The sequence below is a fragment of the Phaethon aethereus genome (genome assembly GCF_964289735.1).
Source record: "Phaethon aethereus genome assembly, chromosome: 2".
NCBI lineage: Eukaryota > Metazoa > Chordata > Aves > Phaethontiformes > Phaethontidae > Phaethon > Phaethon aethereus.
In genome coordinates, this window is record NC_138582.1 from 133,891,942 (window position 1) to 133,911,843 (window position 19,902).

Below are 19,902 nucleotides of genomic sequence, written 5' to 3' on the forward strand. Positions count from 1 at the left end.
AACAGAAGGAGATGAATTAGGAGAGAGGATAATCCTGTTAATATGTGCATTCCTTAATTCTGATTCAGTTTTTCAAAATGTACAATTTCACAGAGGTTAGAGATTTAATTAGTACCTGTAAACCATCTCTTAAAGTTTACCTTTTAGATTGTGGAGTAATGCTTTGAGTTGGCATTTGAGATGCACAAATTTGCCCATAAACAGGAATTGCAGGTCATGATATGAATAACATGTGAGGGAAAAATAATAATGTGCACGTCACCATCCCTTCTTCAATTAAAAAAAAAATAAACTTTTGTTCTCTGGACTTTTTCACAACACTGTTTGTTAGGAAGTCAGGGTAGCTTATTCCTTGCAGTCCTCTGTTGCTTTTTCAGCAGAAGCTGGGCCATTGTGATATTTATCTGAATTCAAACAAGGCTAATTAAAAGAGCTGCTGACAGTTGTTGTGATCTGACTTTGACTGGAGCTTGATGGTCATTATGGGTAAATAATGAACCAGGTCTGCAAATGTAGCAGCTGCCAACTTGGGATAGAAGAACAGCTATTGCGTCCAATTTAAGGATCTATCGACCGCTTCCCTTCTCCCTGCAGATCTTCTTTCTAGCAGAAAACTAATGTTTTCTACTGCTTTGTTTTGTGGTTTCAGCTATTTCTGATATAGTCTATAATTTCCTCTTAAATATTTAACCTGGTCCATTATTAGCTTTCAGAGTTAACAACTTTTCCATTGGGCTTTCTTTGCATTTTTATTTTGTTTTGTTTTGTTTTGTGGGTGGGTTTTTTTGCCATTTGTTTTTATGTACAATGTAACTGCTTAAATAATGATGATAATGTGTATTTAATTTGCCTGTTGCTGCAGAATAAAAATCCACTAGGCTTTTTTCTTCGCACAGCTGTAATTTAACAAATTGTGTAATTGGATTATGCTGTAAAAGAGATACTTCTACTTCTTTAAGCATGCTTTTGTCTGGGGTAATATTGAGTTCTTGTTGTATAAATCTTCAAAGCACTGACCTGAACCTCCATTTCCATTTTTGTTCAAACATCACTAGTTTATGAGGTATGGTGATGCAAAGCTCTATTTATCAGAAGAGAGAAACAGCAATGACTTTCATTAAGGTGCACTTCCAAGTGCATTGTCGCTTCATCATGGGCTTTGCCTTGTCCCATTAGCAAGCAGAAACGGGTGCATTAAAGGGAAAACAGCAAATTTTAATAATAGATTAATTCAACTTTCTTCTAGCATCCCTGCCATTATAAATGCACTACAGGCATTTAAAAGCCACCACCGAATTTGATATACACAAGAACTTAGCGCATCTACCCAGGGCTCGCTCAGGTGCCATTAGGAAAGGCAGCGCGTATTATGTAAAATGTACGAAGGCGCTTGTGCATAGTGCATAATGCGGCAGAACTAGGGATCTTGCTGAGAAGAAATGATCCCAAGCGTGCCCCTAAAAGACAAGTCTTGCTTTGAGATATAATGATGAAAAATTACCCATTTATTTGTGTCTTTGCGTTTCAGCAAAAACGGAACTTGGACTTGTTGTCTGTGGTGCTGCCGCAGGGGTTTTGTGCGCGTACGCATGCATCCGGCTGTGCGGGTGTTTCTGTTCTTGCTCTGGAAAGGCCAGCAATACGTTAACAAGGGGTTATGTTATGCTGGTTTATGTTAAACCAGATCACCCCCTAACATGTGCAGAGCCATTCATCTGTGTCACCAAAACCCAGGAGGACATCTGACATGGACTTTGAAACAGAAACAGTGATCACTTACAAATCAAACATGGCACGCTCTAAACCGATTGTGCACGGCAATCTTTTTGAGAAAGGACAACTAATTGAACATGATAAAGTGTAAAGTTAATTAACACCCTTAAATTTGTTGATTACTTTCACGGGATTATATTGTTCGTTGAGGAGCAGCTTTCCGTCCCAGCTGTCGCCTTTTTAGCGAGTGTCGCTGGTAAACAATAGAGACACCATAACAAGTCGTAAATGGTCCCTGTGACAGCAGCCCCTTGTGAGGCTGCATCTGTAGAAAATGATTAGAACAATTGCATTTTAAAGACGGCTCACATTGCAGCCCGGTCCCATCGGCCCTCTTCTTTATCTCTGCTGATGGCAGACTGGTTAAAACATTTAAGTTCTTTTGAGCAAATTAAGTGATTTACTGTGTTTTAGTTATATGGCAGCAGAATAGCTTCATAGGTCTAGCTTTGATGCTGATTTTTATAATAGGGAGAAACAAGCCCTTTGAGTGGTTGTGTGTTATGGGTTTTTTTCTGAGGCTGTTCTGTTTACTTGTTTCCTGGAAATAGATTGAGGATGGCAGAGAAAGTCTACTAAGCAAGTAGAAAAAAATGATATCCTATTTATATTTTATAAAATAGCTAGTCTCCTCCTGGTCATTTAAAATTTATAGTATCATTTTAAATATCCTGCTTTTATTTCCAGCAGGGATTCATAGCTGATTTTGCCTATGCATGCCTTTTACTTGGTTTTGGATATATATATGTAGCAAAACAATAGTAAACTTTTCAGTTCATCTTTCCTTGTATGTCTTGATTTAACTTTTTCTGAGTTGCAAAAGACAGTATTTCATGTGAGCTGGCAGGTACTTAAAAAGAACTGCTTAGTCCTTAAAAATGCACACACATCCACAGGATACACAGATGCAGGCTCTCAGGTTCAACCTATCTGAAAGAGAGCAAACATGACAAGAAACTGCTTGTTTGAGGCAACTACAGTTGCTTATGCTGCATTTTTGCAAAAATACCGTAATAAAGGACCAGTGTTCCCTTGCACTTCCCAAAGCATAACAGGCAAAGCCTCAACTCTTATGCTTGAAGGTGCAACATTGTAAAATAGGAGATTAAAATGCTAGCACTGTTTTTCTTGGGTTTTTTTAATCCAGTTTAGATCCTAAATTAGTTGTTAAAATTCCACCTTGCACAATAGACTGCATGTTGAATAGAAGAAAGACAAAAGAGATGCTTTTTTGCCTAAGCTTCTTGATGTTACGGCCCTCATCTCCAGCTTGTCCTTGAGTCTGTGAAGCACCTAGATACTGTTATATTCACATTGTTTTAGTTTTTTTTCTCAACCTTGTCAGCAACAAATTTTTTTATCTGCAGGTGCAACGCAACAGTGGTTTAAATATTTTGGCACAGGGATATGCTTGGGTGCTCTGTGTTTTCAGCAGTGTAACTGTTTTCAGCATCACCACTGTAATGGTGCTCTAATGCGTAGCCTTATAATATCACTTCTTTTCAACTCCGCTGCACTCTGCTCTTCTTACGGAAATGTAATAAAACTGAAACTAAAAGCAGATACTTTCATGTAACATCTTTACATTAACATATTTTTTCTATCAAATTGTATTCTTAATAATAAGCAAACTGGTTGAAACCAAACTGCTTTTATTGAGGTAGCTTATAGAGGCAAGACTTTTTTTTTTTTTTTACACTGGAAACATCAGTGGCAAATTACAAGACTTTTTTCATGATGTTAAATGCTGTTGTAAGAAGCAATAAAAAGTGAATATGGAAGTGCAGGATGGCTACTGAACAAGGCTGCCTGTCCTGGTGGCTAAAACTTGAGGTCGTCTGCGAACTGTCCCAGGATAGCTGCGACCAGTTGCTGTTGTCATATGAGGGGTCCTAAGCCTCCATTCACATTTTCCTCTAAAATTTTGAAATTTTGACACTCTGCATCAGGTTCATTGAGCAATTTACTGGTAATCAAAGTGAGAAGCATGGGGGTTGAACTAATCCTTGCCCCACAAATAACTCAGCCAGATGCGACAGGATGCTTTGAAGAGCAGTTCTTTATATCCCTTCTGATAAAATAAATTAATTTTTCAGATCTTAATCCAAAACCTTCTAGTACCTGAGTGGGAAATCCATCTTCAAGTGGGTATGCCATACTGCAGTACTACTCTGTAAGTTCTCACCATGCTTTTTCCCAGATTCATTTTTTTGCGTGCCTCCTCACTAGCTAGACCTCTTATCATATTTATCTGCAAACCTGTTCCTGTCAGTTTATATCTCTGGGAGAAACTCTGATGGTGTTATGACTTACTGACTTGGAGTTGAGCTACTCTGTGGGATCTGCTGGTGTGACCTCCTTAGAGGAGGGAACTGGGGTTGTTTAGTCTGGAGAAGAGGAGGCTGAGGGGAGACCTTATCGCTCTCTACAACTACCTGAAAGGGGGTTGTGGCGATGAGGGTGTTGGTCTCTTCTCCCAAGTGATAGGACTAGTGATAGGACAAGAGGAAATGGCCTCAAGTTGCGCCAGGGGCGGTTTAGATTGGATATTAGGAAAAATTTCTTCACTGAGAGGGTGGTCAGGCATTGGAACAGGCTGCCCAGGGAGGTGGTGGAGTCGCCATCCCTGGAAGTGTTCAAAAAATGTGTGGATGTGGTGCTTCAGGACATGGTTTAGGGGACATCGTGGTTCTGGATTAATGGTTGGACTTGATGATCTTAAAGGTCCTTTCCAACCTAGTGATTCTGTGATTCTGTGATTCTGCACACAGGTGTGGGTAGATCATCCTAGGGGAGCTGAGTGTAGGATTGCAGCCATGGGCTCCAGCAGTCTTGCTTTGGCAGCAGAGGAAATCTTACACATGCTAATCATGAATACAATTTCTCAGAAAACCATTTCCTGAGGATGAGAAGAGACTTTTTGTATTTTAGAAAGAACAAATAGATTCTGAAGGACTTTTGACCCTGATCAGCAGTGGTACATAAAGCACTATCTTAGGTGGTAAGAGATCTTTAAAAAATCAAAAGATGAAAAATAATCATTAGCTTTTTTAAAATTACATTAGCTGCTCTGCTTTCTCCCTTGCTCTCTTTAGTGTTATTAGAAGCTGATGATACTTTACTGGCCTGTGTTGTTGGTATGGAACCTGTGATTGTGAAATAAAGCTGTGCATTCTTGTCTAATGATTTTTTATTTCTATTTTTAGCTGAAGTTACAGTTCTTATACTCCTAGACTCCCTGCCTTTTTTTTTTTTTGATTGCCAGTGTTATAGATTTGCTGCGTTGCTTGTTTAATTCTGATAAAATAGCTGATAGTTGGCAAGGACCCTAGGTGATGAAATTTACCATGAAGTAAACAGTTTTTTTGGTTTTAAAAAGAGACTTTTCCAAGCCTTCTGCATTATACAACAAATTGCTCTTTTTTTCTACTTAACTAATTTATTTTTTCTACTAGAAATGTAAGTGTTTGAACAAGTGAGAGAGTGCAGCTGTCAGAAGATTAACCAGCTGAAAACTATTGTCAGCATTAATTTTGCTCTAATAAATGACTCTCTGAAGCTATTTAGCAGTCTGTAATCTAGATACAAGGCTATTGACCTATGATGGATAGTACTGGATTTTGTTTGTAAGCTTTGACTTAAATTGTCTACTTAATTTGCTGCAGGTCAGATCACAGGATTAGTGGTAAAGGCCATTATGTGGTTTGAATAAAAATAGCTAGAGGAATGGAATGAAAATCATTGTGTTTATTAATGTAGCAATCTTTGCGGTCATGTACATAGTAAACCGGTAGCCAACAAGATGACAATGACCTGTTTGTGTTAGCTCTAAATCTAGGCTTTACTCTTAGCCCAGTTCCTGTGAGTTGCCTGGGGAGGAGTTGTTCAGGTGAGATTAAGGATTGGCTGCAAATAGGGTGTCTCTCAACCTGAGCAGGAAGATCTTTACCACCGTAGGTATTTCAGTACCTCAGTAATGTTGTTCTAGGAGCAGCAGTGTTGCATATATAGACTGATTTTTTTAAAAAGTTGTGGGTCTGACTGAATTCTTCTGCATGCTCCAGTTCTGGACTCACCAGTATAAGAAAGATACAGATTTAGTGGAGTGAGTCTAGCTAAGGGCCGTGAAGATGATGAGGGGACTGGAGCATCTTTCATCTGAGGAGAGACTGAGAGCTGAGACTGTTTAGCACAAAGAGAAGGCTCTGGGGGATCTTACCAATGTGTATAAAAACCTGGTGGGGAGAGAATGAAGAAGAGGAGCCAGACTCTTCTCAGTAGTGCCCAGTGACAGGACAGGAGGCAATGAGCGCAAATTAAAACACATGAAATTCCATCTGAAACATGAGAAAACACTTTTTTACTGTGAGGGTAGTCAAGCACTGGAAGAGGTTGCCTAGAGAGGCTGTGGGGTCTCCATCCTTGGAGGTACTTAAAAGCCAATGGGACACAGTCCTGGACAACCTGTTCTAGCTGACCCTGCTTGAGCAGAAGAGTCAAACTACATGATCTTGAGAGGTCCCTTCCAACCCCAACAATCCTTTGATTCTGTGATTCTAAGTTGTAATATAGGTTGATCAACCACTTCGTCAGTGGGAGGATCTTTCCTCTGTTGGCTATATTCCCATAATTGGCAGGTAATTACTATTTTTGAGCCCTTGATCTGTCAATTTTGTCTGAAATTATTCAATGAATTCAAAAGATGGTGCGGGTTGGAAGGCAGCATGGGGGAGATAAATGCTTAGCAGATACAGAAAGGGGCATTGACACACAGAGACTGCATCAATTGAAATTTTTATGGGAAAGCAAACAAAAATTCTTCAAATTCTTCAGAGTGAGGAGCTGCAGTGTTGTTGTCCTTGATGTCGGAAAGGAAGTTCAATACTGACCACTTCATTCTTTAGCTGTGGTACAGCACTTACATAGTCTTAAGGCTTTAAGTTGAGAGAAGCTCTGATTAGCCTGCTATGGTTGCTATCAGAACTTTTTCTGCATGGTTGCCGTGATGGCTTAGTTATGGCTTTATTTTTTTTCTCTTTCTATTGTTTTTTGTTGCATAATTTCATTTATTAATGGGGAACAAGGAAAGCAGAAGTGTCCTGTTTAAGTGGCATATATTTCTAACAGAATAACTTTTTTGCTATTTGAGATTAGATGGGGGGTTTTGTTTGGTTGTTTTTTTTAAAAAAAGAGAAAGCTCTATCTTCAACTGATAAGCTTTTTAAGAGTGCATTTTCATTTGTCACTAAGCAACATCTAGCTCAGTGAAGGCAGTTCAGTTACACTCTGGAAACTATTTCAATAAAAACATTTATTAATGTTTATTATGGTAGCTGACTGGTGACAAAGAACTGTGAACCATAGCTGGAGAGCAGTCTGACTTACTGTAGAAACAGAATGGTCTGTCATGTGGAGGAAGAACAAACTGTTTCACTTGAACATTGTTTGTAAGAACACTGTACCTAACTGAGCAAGTTTAATTTGAAAGCAGGTTGTCATCTGCAGCTGTACATCCTAACGGGCCAAAGTTGGATGCATAGCACAGGAAATTTATAGTGGCTATGCTTCTTGCTGAAGTGAAAAATAGTGAGGAAGCTGATGTATTCATCAGTTTGGGCCAAATTTTCCTAGCAGTTCTACCCGTTCAATGTTGGGGATGAGGAGATTAAGGATGTATAAGTAGTTCATATTAGAATTAGGCTTCTTTGAAGGAATAGAATATTTCATGGAGGTGATAAATATCACATGAAAAATTTGCTGGTTTTGTGCTTAGGAACTGTATAATCAAAGAACTGTGGTCTGTGCCTGCAGACCTGTGGTAAAGACAGGATAGACTTACAGGAATAAAACTGGGAATTGTGTGTTTGTGTGAGTCATTTTTACATTGTTTTTTTACATAGTTCTTTGCATCGTTTTATATGTGTTAAGTTTATGTGTAGGAAATTAACTCAAAGTTTCTCAAGTAGAATTTGGCTTGAGATTAGGAATATAATAAACTGCAGAGATTCAGAAGGCTTGGTTTTATATGCCTATGTCTTTCAGATATTCAATTACATGAAAATCACGAAGCATAGATAAAAATTAGCCTAGGTTTGGAAAAGCTGATAAAAGCAGAGTTAACTTTGAGCAATAATTTGTCAATAGTCATATGCGAAGAGCAGTTTGACAAAACAGAAATTTTATTTAGTAATTCAGATACAGTGAATTTTGTGGGGTGCAAACTTTCAGGAAGGGTTGATTCATATGAAACTATAAAGAGTGACATTGCCAGTTTTCTGTAAGTCTTGTGAATTGTTTATCGGCCAGTATGCCTGAAAGATAGGTGGCTTTATCTTCATCAAAGGTTTGAGAACTAAGATCTCTGATCCTGTAAGTACTGGGACTGTAGGCTTACTTTTATGTAGTGAAGTATTAAGCACATGAATTTTACATCATCAGACCCTTACTGATAAGATAAAGTTCTTAAGGATTTTTTTTTTAATTATTTTAAATCCAGTGTTGTCTTGATTCAGGTGTTGGAGCTGCTCGAGCTGGAAACCTTACTTTCATGGTTGGTGGAGTGGAACAAGAATTTGATGCTGCCAAGGAGTTGCTGACGTGCATGGGTTCTAATGTGGTCTACTGTGGAGAAGTTGGAACTGGCCAGGTAATGCTTCCTGAGGGGTTACTAGTTATCTTAGTCTTTTTTTCATGTTGCTTTGTTTTTCGTTAATGGTACCTACTCTTTTATTCCAGAACTAATTGCATTATATCTTCGTCCTTGTTTGCTTGTTTACTTGTCTTCAGCAATGTGTTTCTAAAACAACCTCGTGGCACTCTTCTCCAGCATGTTGTATAGCTTACCACCAAAATATCTGACCTGGTGCTTCTCCACATTGGCTTGTTGAGATTTTACTTCTTAGAGGACACAGGTTTTAATTTTGTTTCTCCTAAATTTAGATTTACTGAATGTTCTGAAAGACAAGGAGTCCCTACAGGCCATTCATACTGAGCTACTGTACTAAGAAAAAAAGTATTTCCTAATCTCTGAAAGAACTATAGGGCAGCTTTCATTGACTTTATACTATTGTAGATCTGTACTTACTGGTGCTACCTTTGGAAGAGAGCTGTCAGAACATATTTGACCATACTGTCCAAGACTAGTTAAAGATTCCTACATGTTAGCTCTATGAAAATGCAGAAACTAATCGACGGTTTAACTCCTTTTCAGGCTGCAAAGATCTGCAACAACATGCTCTTGGCCATCAGTATGATTGGAACTGCTGAAGCTATGAATCTTGGAATCAGGTTTGTTTGATTGATTTTTTAATTGGATTGAAGCATTTTTTTTCTGTGTTAACAGTTTTTGTGTTTTACGGTTGACTTTTGCTGAGACAATGATGATTAGATGGCATAGATAAACTCTTGCCAGAAATTATCTTATAAAGCCATTAACATGCTAAAGGAATTACTTAACTAAAGTAGGGCTCTTCAGAACAGGAATATTCTCTTGCATTGGCTGTATAGATTGTTGTGTTCTGCACCAGAAATTAAGAGTTTATTTGTTCTGCTGTAGTGCAATGTACAATAATGTTTGTCTTGCATTATAAACATGCAGAGGTAATATAGAGGTAACTTTTTGTTTGCATTCTAAGCTAATGTACAGCTGTGGCTCTTGTTGGCTCTGTTTACTTTGTTAAATTGTTCCAAAATACACTGTAAGGTAAAACTTCTACTACAGTGTGTATATCAAACTAAGATCAAACCATAAGAAAGAATATCTACCTTCCTGTTTGACTTTACCACTGCAATTTGTCCTAATTGCCAAAACTCCTGCTTTGTCAAAAAGCTGCAGTATGTTCCAGTACACTCTTGTCAATGCTAAGAGTACCATTTCTTTTCTAGCAGGTGATGCATCTGACTTTTAAGAGGCAGAATATTAAAACAAAATTATTTTTCCTTTCCAATTGTAACCTATTTATTCAGCTATCGTCTTTGAGATTTTGTTTTGTTTTCCAATAGAGTGCATGCAAGTAGCAGTTCAGTATCACAGTATTTGAATCTTCATAAATTTTCTTAGCCAGATCTAAATCATTTTCAAGTTTATATACAGAGAAGTCCTCTGTTTGAAGAGATTATCTTGCAATTGTGTATCTTTTAAGTGCTTGTCATGAATTATTCATCTGCACAGTTGCATCCTTGAAATTGGCCTGCTAAAACTACAGATATTGTAGATACTTATCTACTGGGCTTTAGACTGTGTGTTCATGTGGATTTGATACACTATAAAAACAGCAAGAAGACATCAAATGCTTAAATAAATAAAAAAGAACACCTACATGTGCGCACATACACAAGGCAATGTAATGGATTCACATTTCCTCTTAATTACCATATCAAGATGCAGTTGTTTTATTGAATTGCCCTTGTCTCAGATGTTAGACTATCTTGACCTATTAAGTTGTCATGTTGTAATTGAGATAAAAGAGGAATTTGCTTTGCATCAGTGCTAATTGGTTTATCAATATCCTGTACCATTTACATTTTAAAATTGAGAGTCTGTAAGATACTGAAGCATGTCTGCATCAAGTCGTAATAAAAACAGTAGTATTGTATACAACTATTGTAATCCAATGTAGTGTAAAGCTTTCATCAGGTTCTGTTCTAAGTCATGGTTCACTTAATAAAGCATATGCAACTGATTTTTCATTGTATTTTTATCTACATTTGTAAGAATGATTAGAGTTAAAATTGAATATAAAATAAAATCAAGAGGTTTGGAAGACAGAAATTCTGGGCATGTAAGCCCTATGCAGAATGACTTGATGTCTGCAGCCACTGTAGCTTGAAGGTGTTTACAATTTTCATTTTTCATTTTATCCTTTTCCAGTTCAAATTTTGGCTGCATTTGTATTCAGCATTTGTAAGCAAAAATGCAGTGTGAAGGTGGCAATATACAAACCTTCCTACTCTTACAATCATGTAGTCAAGAAGGAACTGTACTTATTGTAGAAGAAACCTGCTGATTGTAACCTGAATTATACAAAGAGCAGAATCTCATTTAGTCCAAAACTGCATGAGGTTTAAGACAGAGGCCGTAATTTAAAGCCTTATGAAGTAATTTAGAACCCTTGCATTGATTTGAATGTTCTGTGATTTAAATCCTGGAGAAGATGACTTCTGCTTATAACTAGAATAAGAGCTTTCCACTTTTGGTATGTACAAATTTCTAATGTCCAAGTTAACAGTTGTAATTCTAATTATTAGAAGTTTTGCTATATTAATAAATCTATTAGATTTTTTTTTCAAGTCTAAGACTCAAAGGATAGTATAGCTGCCTAGTCTGGAGAACGTAGGAAAGCTGAACTGGATTTATTAGATTGATGCATATCTGGTAAAGAAAGTCTGACTCTGACCTAATAATGGTGAAGGACACTGGAAATCTAAAAAATTCATAATAGGAATTGTGGATCATAGAGATGTTCTTAACTTCTAGATAGACTATAAAATATCTTCATGTCATACATTGTGTATATCTGCTACATCATTTAAATCTTGAGGTTTAGGGACTTTGGATAATTAATTATTCAAAATATTGCTGACTGAACTAGATGTAACTAGAAAGTCATATTACAGCACCTTCCAGGAACCAATATATATTCTGAGCTTAAGTCTTCAAAACAGTGTGGTATTATTTTCATTAATAAACCACTTCTCTAATGTTTTCATAAACAATGCAGCCTAAATTTTCTTTTTCTGAAACAGAGAATTACTGGTTTATTCATTTCAGATTTTAAAATGACATCTGCTATTATTTTATTTATTTTATATTTTAAATCATAGAATTTTTCCAAACTTCAACATAAGTAGCAAATAGAATATGGTGAGGAGGAAGGAAAACTGACATTAGTGAGCAAAAATTCCACAATAAACTCCCAGAAAAATGGGCAATATTGCTATTTAATTTCTGCATTTATACTACACTTGGTTTTCTACTTTACTCTAACATCATCTTCATGTAAATTATCTTCATTAGTAAATAAATCATCTTCATTAGTAATAATGAAGATGTCCGTTCTCACTGGAAGTGATTTGTTTTAGATTCCGTAACTAATTTTTTTAAAAATCCATTCTAAGTTCTGACCGCTGAAATGCTTGTTTTGTTTTTTCCATTAATTTCCTGATGCTTTGTGAATGTTGCTACTAAAAGTTAAGAAGATGTGGCAGACATTCTGGAAATGAATTCACATTTTCATTTGTGTTTTCTTTTTTTCTAGCATGATAGTGCTTTCTAGTAGGAAAATCTTGAATAGATTTTGCTGTACGGTTTTATGGATAATGTGCATGTTGCAAAATACTGTAGTGGCTTACTGTGTCAAACCAATACACAAAGTACATGTAAACTTCATAAATAAGAAATAAAAACATTAAGTGATGCTGTCCACAGCCATAGACTATTTCTCTTTTTCTTTTTGATGATCATCTCAGTATCAGTAATTTTCTTTTACGGAGCCCTGTGTTCCAGTGATACAATGTCTAATATTAGCAAAATAAAGCTTAGAAATGAAATATTGCTGATACCTGGTTTGTGTTTAGGTCAGATGGAAGTTGCTGCCCGTCAGGCAGTTTGCAGTCCCTTCAGGCAGTTTGCAGTCGCTTCAGAACGTGCCTGCACAGACTCAGGGAAGGTCTTGTGTGGTAACACAAGATAGGACAAGGTTGCTTAATGTGGTTTGGTTATAAGGGACCGGGAGAGCAGTAAGGGCTTTATGGCAATAACCACTGCAAAACCACGTTTGTACTTCCAACAGCAAAGTCGTCCCTACAAGGAGGGACTGTGGTAGCATCCAGATTTATGTCAAAAGCTGCAAATACAGCTGTTTCCCCAGCAATTTTACTGTATATGGATTTTTGCCTGCTTGCTTTTTTAGATATATAATGTGGAAAGGCAGAACTTTGCCCTCTGATGCTGAGTCTAAACGGAGTTTCAGCCTTTAGATCTGGTTTCTGTGAGCACCCCTGGTCTGTAGATGGAAGACAAGCAGAAAAGGGAGTCAACAGTGTAGAGAAGAGAATGTGCTTCAGGCTGAGGGATGATTAGCCCTGGGCACATCCCTACTGCAAATTTTAGAAAGAGTGCCTTGAAAAAGAATTCCTGCAAGAGCACTGTGGCTCTGCTGTCTTCAGCATGGGGCTGTAGCAAGCTCTTGCGATGGTTAGTAATGACACTTGAAAGCACTTGCCTTAAAACACCAATGGCAAAGTCATTTTCAGTTGTTTTAGACGGGTCCTAAGATTCTGCTTGAATATTTGCAACTTCATATGGTATTTATCCCAATCACCTTGAGGTGGGAAACTCTCAACTGTTCAGCTACTTCAGTTGCTACACCTCAAAATTAGACCAGGATGTATTTTTTTTGTGAGGTGCTATTTCACTTTTTCTGTCTGTTCCAGACTGAACTCTGGGAGGAATGGGTGAAAAATTCAGTATGTTGTTTTATCAAAGCTCAGCAAAACTTGAGTTTTGAGCAGTGGCTCAAAGAGATCCTATTTTAACCTTTTTTTTTTTTTATATGTGTGTCCATTGCTGAGTTTCTGCTCTTCAGTTCATTAGGAATGTTATTGAAGAAGCATTGATTTGAGGGAAGCAATTGTTTTTGCTCTATTATAAATACAGTTAATACACAGACTTCTTTTCTGCTTATAAGGGAGAAGAACATTTTGGTAATTGTAAATTCACACGCGCATGCACAAGCTCTTGCTACACCCAATGGCAAGTTGTTATGGGGACTGGCAGACTGTCATCATTTTGATAGCTTGAGCAGTATATCTCTTGAACAGCAATGGAGCTCTTATGCAGAGAGTATCATATGTTCCCAGCCAATTTACAGGGAAACGGCAATAACATTTTATCATGGTTGAGAGCCCAGTAGCTGCTTCCTATTAAACTTGCCCTTTCAGATACCTGTCTTGGATTAATTTGTTGATTTCAAATGGAAACTCAGTCTTCCTCACTGAAGCATGACTTTCTAGGATAGACTCTCACTGAATGACAATTACTGTATATTCTAGCTGGTTTCAGACGATTATAAGCTTTGGGCACAGTGGAAGACAGAGGACTTCTTCAGTAACTGATTTTAATATATGTCTAATTTTAACTGTCAGTTATATATGCACCAGTGGATGAATCCTCAGAAAGATGAAATGCAAAGCACTTCTAACTTGCTCTTATTAATGATACACTTGCTGCAAAGGAGAAAAAAAAAAAAAAAAATAGGTTCAGGTCTCCTGAAGAGAATCTGTATGGTGTTTAAGAGCAACGAAGTTTGAAGAAGCAGGGATTTAAACTGACACTGTCTTCCTTTTTCTTTTTCTGGAGCAAAAATGTGCCAGATCTACTGCAGACAGTATTTTACATATCTGTGTAATACACATACATCTTTTGGAGTATGTTTTCAAGGAGAGGTAGTTGGAACACCGTAAGAACAGCATTTTTCAGGAGGGTTATAAGCATTTTGAAATAATAAGCTCTCTGTCTTGCGGTATACTCGCAGCTATAATTACGGGCCTCTGCAGGCAGCTAGATATGGCACAAGCAGGTACTACGTTGCTAAAAATACTGATCTGGATGTAACAATGATAAGGAAACAAACAAGCCAAGGGATTTGTTTTGGCCAAAAAAGCAACCTCTGAGCATTTGAAAGCTCAGGCGGTGTCTGCTCCCACTGCGGGGGGGGTGTTTATGACAACAATTAAAGCAGTTATTCAGAGTGGTTCTTGATGAAGACTTCAGTGCACTAGACAAGATAAAGGTACAGTTAAAATACTGTGAAAGCATACTGGTGCTGGAAAATACTTTTCTTTTTTTTTTAGGTAAATGGATGTTGAAAGCATTCAATTGAGAGTTGGAAAAAAATAGGGAGGAGAATAAAGCCTGCTCCCATTCAGGCCAGCAGGAGACTTTCCATTGAATTCCAGGGGCTGCTGCATCAAGTTATAAATCAGACTGCACAGCAGTAATGCTAAAAAGCTACCTTTGCGGTACAGAAAGTGATCTTGCTTTGCCATAGGAACCATGCTGTAGGGCCCGCTGTCTTAAGTGTAGTTTTTCAAATCCTAAATGCCTACTGGAATAAATAGACATAAATTTTAGCAACCATTCCATTGGTAATGAGCTTTTCTCATCTACAAATTAAAACCTTGAGTGCTACAGCGCCTGGGAGCGGTGTTAGGATTGCCATGGCTATGGAGATCTGCAAAAAGTCTGTGGCATAAGAACTAAGATAAAGAGTGTTGACTCCTATAAAAAACCTTTATAGAAGGCTGTGATATATCCGTTTTAAAATGTCCTTTTCTCATCTTGGATTGTCACTGGAGATAACTCTCTTGCTTTTCTTTTTTGTCATGAGCGTAACTGAACACATAAATAAATAAACTGCTGCTGCTTGTCATTGGTGTAAATGCAATTGGTATAAAATTACTCTTGCAACTTAATATCAGCATAAATGTGAATTCGTAAGAGGGTTCATTTCCTGTAATATTGAAGAACTTTCAGAGTCTACATTGAGCAGCAGTTTATGCTATCAGCTCCATGATAGAGCAAATGACGTTTCTACTTGGACAAGCTTTGCTTTATCACAATCAGTAACCTTATCAATAGTTGACCCAGAACTATAATAGATGTTTGCGAACAGATAACATAGGTCACAGTGAGAGGCAGCCTTACCTCATAAGCAGGAGTATATAGTGGAGATTTAATAATAGCAAAGCAAAGAATGTACCGATATATACAATAGTAATATTTTTGAGAATTGTAGCATTTTTGTTCACATTATTAAACAGGATCATTTCAATTATCTTGCTTACATCAAAAATGCACTAGCGTTCACGTATAAACACATCGCACAAGTACTTTCATGCTGCCACGCTTGCTTGTGAATTTTTTGCCTTGTTCAGCTTTAGAGAATATAATTTTGATATGAGGAACAAGTATGTGACCTAGTAGTTGTCAGAACAGAGAATGCCTTTTAGTAATTGAAATATGAGGGAACTACTGTTCTCACAGAACCTTTATTTTGCTTGCACTTTCAAAATTGCTAGTTGAAGGGGATTTGCTTAGTGCAAAAGGAAGAAAGCTCTGAAAACCTACTGCTTAAATGGTGGATTGATGCTCTTTAATTTAAGGTACAGCATCCCTTCCCCCAATATCAATACTCTGTCATTTTTCATGACTTATAATAAAGGGAGAGAAATGATGGTAGGGTCCTAAGATATAAAACAAGTCACCCATGTCTTGTGCATTTTGACATTAACACTTCTCTTCCTTGACCTTTGACAGATTAGGCCTTGACCCAAAGCTGCTGGCCAAAATCCTAAATATGAGCTCAGGTCGCTGTTGGTCAAGCGACACGTACAACCCTGTTCCTGGAGTGATGGAAGGAGTACCATCTGCTAATAATTATCAAGGTGGCTTTGGAACAACACTTATGGCTAAGGTACATAACGCTTGCGTGTGAAGTATGCACAGTTGCTTCTCTCTGGGCTTCTAGCAAACGTTCTTCTCAGTGGAAATTTATGATTACAGGGAAATATGCGTGCATGAACTGGGGGGAACCTAACCTCTTACTGTAGTTCTGAATTAATGAGTTGTGTAGGGGGCTTTTCCTTAGCCTCCAGCCTCTTTCTAGCCACTCATACTGGTGAGCCACTCAAGGAGATTATATGCACTGTCATTTTGAGTTCTGCCTTAATCCAGGAGTCCTGATGGACTTGTGTGTATGGCAAGCATTCAGCAAGCCATTTAGGTGCCTCTTGCATGACTGCTCTAGAATTTAGGAGCCTAAGTTCAAGAAAGCTATTTGGAGAAATCCATCTTTCATTCACAGCACAGTTGTTAACTAAATGTCTTCTTTGAATCCTGAGAAGAGATGGATTTATATCATACTATTCTTGACTCATGTCAAGACAGCCTTTGAGCTTTATTTTGAGTGGCAGTTTCATTTACGTCAACTGCAAAATGAATGTAAGGAACCAGGTATTTCCAAAGTAAGCATTGGAAGCAGATTCTGAGAGAGAAGCTGTTTCCCTATTCCAAGCTGAGAAAAAGTGGTTAGAATAGTTGGTACAGGGAGACATCTGGAAGATGTTGTCAGTTCCAAAAGAGTATGAGAGGAGCCATAAACTATGCTCTGATTTTTACTTTTCCAAAAAGGTCATCAAAGGGCAAATTTCTTTCAGAGCTGTTTTGTACTATTTCACTCAAGGAATCTCCAGCCTCAAGAGAAAAGGTGCAAAATACTTTACAACCTGAAGCTAAATATAAGCTTTACTTACATTTTGTATTTTTTTCCTTCAAAGCTGTAATTCATAGAATGGAATTTAAAAAACCAAAACAACCTTCCTTCACTTTGGAATCAGGACTCCTTGTCCATTTAATTATTGAGAAGTTGTCTGATGTTTCAACCGTCTTGGAGCCACAGTTTCATTATTAAAGTGAATAGGTCTGCTTTATGAAATTGTATTTGTGCTAGCAGTCTATCCAGAATTTTCAGGGGTTGCTTCTGTGAATGGCCCTTCAGAGAGAAATAGATTGCGATCACCACTACCAAAACCAAGCACCTTCACTAGTTTCGAATTAGATGATTTTGCCATTCTACTATTCCATGACATTATTTAAGCTTTGTTGAATAAAATGGATAATATGGCAACAGATTTCACAGAGAGGGTTTAGAAGAGACTAGGAATATGTCATGGAATATCTTATTCCATGTAGTAAGTGAGGTTAAAGTAACTGTTCCTAGATTTGTCAGGTCATCAGTCTTTCAGCAGAATTGCTAGACAGGAAGAAATGAACTGCCTTGATGCAGAAGAAGAGTATTTTGGATCATGTGACATCTAATATGTATGTTTTTCCCACTTTCCTAGCTCTTGAAGTCATTCAAGGGTAATAGGAAGAGTAACTATAATTCTGATTTGTATCAGAATGACCTTTATAGAGCCGATTTACAGATTGAAGTGACATTTAGAGAGTAGAGTAAGATCTTGAATTTCCTTGTGCTAATTCAAATCCAGACACACAGAAAGTAAAGACCTGTCTTGTAAGTCATTCCTGAGGAGCCAAAGGTGCTCTCAGCAGTACTACAGTCTCTCAGTTCTTCTGTATCAAAGACTTCTTATTTAAAAAAAGACAAAAACACAGCAAATTCTATAAAGCACTGTAGTCCTGAATGGACAGAAAATCCAGGCACTTCCTAGTAACACTTGGTAGTGTTTTTTGCAACTTTATTGAAATGTGGACTGCAAAATTGATTTCTCTAGCAAGACCTTATAAAGGCAACTTTGAGTTCAGGCATTACTTTCGTACTTAGGCAAGAGATCTGTTTATATATCTAGGCCCTTGTTAACTTTTCCTTCTTTGGTTTGTTTCATGTCTGCTTCAGCTTAGAATTCAAGACATCCTCCAGCCTGGTGTGGCATTTCTGTCCTGCATGCGTGCAGCTGACTATTTCTAGCTAACAATGGTTACTCATAGTACCTGATACTTGCCTTTGAGTTCTGTCCTATTTATTTCAGATTATAGCTGTAGTTGACCAAGGACTCTTGGAGGACAGGTTTCAAATTCATCCTCTTTGCAACCTCCCCTCCTTTTTTTTTCCCCCCCAAATTTAGTGTTTAAAAGTGTGGTAGGATTATTCTCTGTATCCCTTTATCTTCAGTCATTAAAGAAAACTTCGAGTTGTAGCAGACATAGGACAGTCCCCTAAGGAATTCTTTAATACATCCTTCCAGTTAGGCTGCAAACCATTCATAATCACAAAGTGGCCTATGCCTCTCATTTCACTATTAACTGGTCACATTACAGTAAATGTATGTAAGCTAAGTGACTTCAATTTTGTTGTTATTTAGATCCCTCCTGCTTGATTTTTAACCTGGTTTTAGAAGGAAAGATGTCCCCTTGCCCAAACAAGAAAATTATGTCATTAGAATCTATGTGAAATGCTTAAGTGAATAGCCAGGGAAATTTTATTTTTGGAGATGACATAACAAAATGGGGAAAAAGATTCTGAGTCTTGCTACCAGATAGTGATCTAGAATCTTAACATTCCTCTTGTCTGGAAGGAGGTTGCATGCCTTGCAAAATTTGGTGATTTTCTGTTGAATAACACTGAGTTACTGTTTTAAAAATTAAAACTAAACAAGTTCCCTTCTTCCAGGACTGAAATTTTAAGGCTGGAGTATTGTATTTGTTGGCAGTAGAGTTCTCTTCACAATGGAAGCCAAATAACCTATAATATGTACATGACTATTTATATCCTTGTTTCTCCCCTGAATTTTTCTCTTTTTCTTTCCCTCTGTTCTTCCTCTCTGCCCTCTTCCTCCCTCTTCTTCCTCCCCACAGGATCTTGGCTTGGCCCAGATTTCTGCCACCAACACAAAGACACCGGTTCCTTTGGGATCCCAGGCACATCAGATCTACAGGATGATGTGTGCAAAAGGCTATGCCCTGAAAGACTTCTCATCTGTGTTCCAGTTTTTACGGGAGGAGGAAACCTTGTGAGCTGTCCTTTGGAAGTGGACACAACAACAAACCACATTTTTTTATCCTTACAACTCATTTGAGAAGTATGTGGGTTTAATCAAATACTGTGCATCCTGATCCCATACAGAATAATCATCTTTGGTTGTCTAGATCACAACGAACTCCAGGGTTTTTTGATAATTCTTGAAAAAGCAAGCCAGAGGAGGGGATTGTTTGGCAATTAGCCACACAGGGATTTCTTTCTTTTTAAGAACCATCAAATTTTGTTGGTTTTTTTTTCACTAGATGCAATAAATAAATATTTTTTTTATTAAACACTTAACTGTTTGCATATAAAATAACTTACATTATGGCTACAAACTTAGGTGACTGTTCAATAGTAAGAGAATGTTATATAGTGATTTTATGATATATAGTGATCTATTAAAATTACAAATTAATACTTTATGGAAAAAGGGATGTTTTGCTTGATGAAGAAACACAGCTTGAGGTGGACTTTTTTTTCCCTTGGACCTACTAGCCTTGTGTTGATCAGTAGTGAATTTTTCCTGGGATTCAGGTTGCAGATTAAGTTTATAGGCACACATTTCTAAGTGGAGAGCTGTTACAGC

At 37.5% G+C, this 19,902-nt stretch overlaps 1 protein-coding gene across 2 annotated transcripts in view; it reads left to right on the top strand.

Annotated features, from left to right (window-relative positions):
* Positions 1-19,309, top strand: part of HIBADH (3-hydroxyisobutyrate dehydrogenase) — a gene marked incomplete at both ends in the record, with an annotated part of 86,121 nt that extends 66,812 nt beyond the window's left edge. For both annotated transcript variants that reach the window (XM_082015533.1, XM_082015534.1), the window contains 4 exons: positions 8,286-8,419; positions 8,984-9,060; positions 16,091-16,247; positions 19,151-19,309. In XM_082015533.1, coding sequence (XP_081871659.1) covers positions 8,286-8,419; positions 8,984-9,060; positions 16,091-16,247; positions 19,151-19,309 — 527 coding nt within the window. The remainder of the gene's footprint in view (positions 1-8,285; positions 8,420-8,983; positions 9,061-16,090; positions 16,248-19,150) is intronic.
* Positions 19,310-19,902: the final 593 nt, after the last annotated feature.